At 46.6% G+C, this 3,362-nt stretch overlaps 1 protein-coding gene across 1 annotated transcript; it reads right to left on the minus strand.

Moving 5' to 3' along the window:
* Nucleotides 1-724: 724 nt before the first annotated feature.
* Nucleotides 725-2,347, minus strand: LOC112519937 (vicilin-like seed storage protein At2g18540). The gene is made up of 2 exons (XM_025128256.1): nucleotides 1,850-2,347; nucleotides 725-844 (listed from the first exon to the last, which is right to left on the minus strand). Exons 1-2 carry the CDS (start codon nucleotides 2,345-2,347, stop codon nucleotides 725-727), a joined length of 618 nt encoding a protein of 205 aa, XP_024984024.1.
* Between the last annotated feature and the right edge of the window lie 1,015 nt (nucleotides 2,348-3,362).

Consider the following 3,362-nt stretch of genomic DNA (forward strand, 5'->3'; position numbering starts at 1 on the left):
CGCGATCAGAGGGTCGTTTGGTGCTCTGAGGCCTGTTGCTTGCGCCTTCTTCTGGTCTGCTTGGTTTGACAAGAACCCTGTACCTCATTGCTTGAGTGACTACTCTGGTCCATTGAGCAGGGACCCTAGCTCTGTGCGTGTACTTTTATGGTGGAGGAGCAACTATTGTAACACCATCGGGTGGAACAACAATAGGAATAGTCGTGAGTGATGGATCGACTACATTTATTGTCACCACCTCTTCTTCTTCATGCCCCCTTGTTGATGGATCAGCAGTCTCTATGGATTATTCTGTTGAAGATGACAAAGCCTCTTCTGATTCGGATGAAGAGACGTATACAACTAAGAGCTGGATGACATCTTCATCTTTTCATTGTGCTTCTGGTTCTGCATAGGATGTTGTGGGCATTTTTCCTTTTCTTAGCGCCTCTGCATGCACTGGCTCATTATGTGCTCTATGCCTTGAAGACTCTGGTGCTGGCTGGCGTGGGGCAGAGGCAGAGGGGGCAGCCCTAGGAATGGTACTTGGAGCAGCTGTAGGCTTATTCTCCCCCTCTTGAAGACTTTGAGGAGCAGACAGGTCTAGATCCTCATCGTTGTCAAGCCTTCTTCTCTTTGAGGCCTCAGCACATGGAGTTGGCTCCATTCTCCTCTTTGGCCTTTGCTCTTCTGCTTGGGGCAGGGACTTGATCTTATCCTTAAAGAGTTTGAGAATCTCCTCCGCTCAATCTGAGACTTTGAGGATCTCCATGTTTGTGTGATAGTTAAAGGCCGCCAAGGAACGTCGTATCTCTGCTGCCTCCTTGGCCTTGCTATTGAAATCTAAGGGGAAGTCGGCCACTTTCTGGAGGAGACGGTCACCCAGCATTCATGGCAGACTAAATGACATAATCTACAGGGACATTCAGAGGAATGAGCGCCTGAGATGAAGTAGAAGCTTCATCCCTCTGAATGTATGCGAGAACCCTTTGCAAGCCCTCTGCATTTTGAGCCTCAACTCTTCCAATTTATCGAGGCGAGAGGCATTCATCATAGACTCAGCCCTCAATACTGCTAAGGACACTCGAATTTCATCCAAAGCAGATGTAGAAGAAGATGGCTCTGCATGGGCCATGTTGAGTTTTACCTCTTCCAAGGAGCACAGCATAGAGGTGGCAACGGGCTGGAACTCGTCTCTTGTGACATAGGCTGTAGGGGTAACCTCTGTCTCAACACATGGGCCAGAGTGAGTCCTTGTTCCAAGGACACCTTCTGTCTCGACTTGATTGACGTTGGTCAAGGAAGGATTTCCAGCAGATCTTTGTGGCTCTCTTTGAGGAGAGGTCACTACTGTTGTTCTGTCGTGAAGGGGTTCCAAGGCAGGTTCAGAGCCAGCCATTGGACCCTCCACGAGTGGACTAGGAGATTGGTCGAGAATCTTCAAGTCTGGTGCACCGAAACCTTGCTCTGAACAAGGTGGGAAAACTACTAGTGTAGGGGAAACGAATTCCCCTAGTTGGGAGAGTGACATGATAAGGGGAGACATATCACTTATCATTTCAAAGGTTTCACTCTTTTGAGAGGTTGATCCCTGATACGTGGCTTCCCTTTGGCTTAAGTGACCAGAGGTAGATGCGACCTCTGGTTGGTTTGGCAGGTTAGGGTTCGAGGTGTGCACCTCTGTTTCAATGATCTTCGTGTCTCGACCACTAGAGTCAGATAATGTGTTAGCACTAGGATTTAGGCTAGAGAAATAAACGTGCCTATTCACCGTCCTAGGCTGTTTTGGCTCGCCCTGAGGCAGAGCAGCTTCTCCACCTCCTCCCTCCTCATCTTCTTCATCCTCTTCAGATTCAACCGCGATGCCCACATCTTGATCAAGGGCGTCGTCCCCTTCATTTTCTTCATATGACCCAGCAACATCATCATGATGCTCTTGGTCATCTTCCTCTTCAGAGCTCGAGAAGAGCCCCAAGTCTCGATGAGCCTTCTCTGCTCTGATTCTCCTTTCTTCCTTTACTCGAGCAATTTCTTCTCGTCTTGCTCTTTCTGCTCTCTCCTCTTCTTCTTTCAAACGGGCAAGTTCTTCTTGTTTTGCTCTCTCTTCTCTTTCCTCCTCTTCCTCCCTCATCCTCTCTTTTTCCACTCTCTTCTTTCTCGCATCTACCCTCTTTCTCTTCTTCTCTCTTTCCTTCTCCAATCTCACTTCCTCCTCCTCTGCTCGAGGCCTTTGAGTATTCTTTGTTCCCTCATCCTCTTGGTTTGGTCCTATGCATGTCGGGGTTCGAGGCACAGGTTCTTGTGCCTCGCTTACACGTCTGTATGCTCTTCTCACCTCCTTTCTCTTCAGGTATGCTAAGAGCTTCATTGGGATAGGCCTCTATGTAGCATAGCCTTCTTTGTTGACTGTGGGTTTGTAGTGTGTAAGCACATTTACCTTGTGCACGGGCAGACTTCCCACATTAATGTCATTTTTATCAAGAATGGGTCTTAGAAGAAGACCCAGAAAATGAGAAAACAATAGTGCTGGTAATTCCTTTCCCTTAGCCACCTCCTGGCACTTCTTGGCAATAGCATCCTTGAACTCCGTGTAAAGGATCAAGGAGTAGTCCAACGATAGATCAAAGAAGATGTCATACATTATTTGGAGAATGTTGGTTGAGCACATGTCCAGGCTTCCAATCTTCCTGGTCAAAGAACGATTCACCAATGTGAACATTGTGTTCCACATTGGGAGTAGGTACTGGTGGCGGTATTGAGAAGGGTATTGGATCGCCTTGTTGTACCCCAAGAACTTCAAGAATTATACGATTTCATCCCCAGATGGGAGAGGAGCATATTCATTCAATCCAAGATCCGTCTTGGTTGGAATTTGTAGAACTCGCGAAAACAGGGACCTTGAGATTCGAACAGTGATAAATTCTTTGGTAGAGGATACATAGAAATCTCCAACAATCCCTCTTTGGGATTCAGTAACTGAGCAAGTTTGCCAGAATTTTTGGATGAATCGTTCAGGGACAAGATCATCAGTGTTTGTAAGGGCAGGGTTCAAGAAATGGTGTTGAAGGATGTCGATGACATGATGAACTTTTGGGTCAAAACTGTCCAAGGAGAGTTGAAGGGCATGGTTGTTTGGTTTGAGTGGGAGTGGAACCATATTTTGACTGGTTTCCTCCACTGTCTTGAGGGTAGTTGTGTGGGTTTGAGAATTACCCTGAGTCTGAGGAAGACATAGTTGCAAGTTTTGGAAGAGGGTTTTGAAAAGCTAGGGTTTGGAAAGAATCAGTTCTTGATTTTTTAACTGGGCTAGAGAAAGGTTTAATTTACTTACTTGGAGGATGATGTCAAACAATTCCACCAAAGATTATGGTTCCAGAAAGCTT

The sequence above is a fragment of the Cynara cardunculus genome (assembly GCF_001531365.2).
Source record: "Cynara cardunculus var. scolymus isolate 2C chromosome LG 10, CcrdV1, whole genome shotgun sequence".
Taxonomy (NCBI): domain Eukaryota; kingdom Viridiplantae; phylum Streptophyta; class Magnoliopsida; order Asterales; family Asteraceae; genus Cynara; species Cynara cardunculus.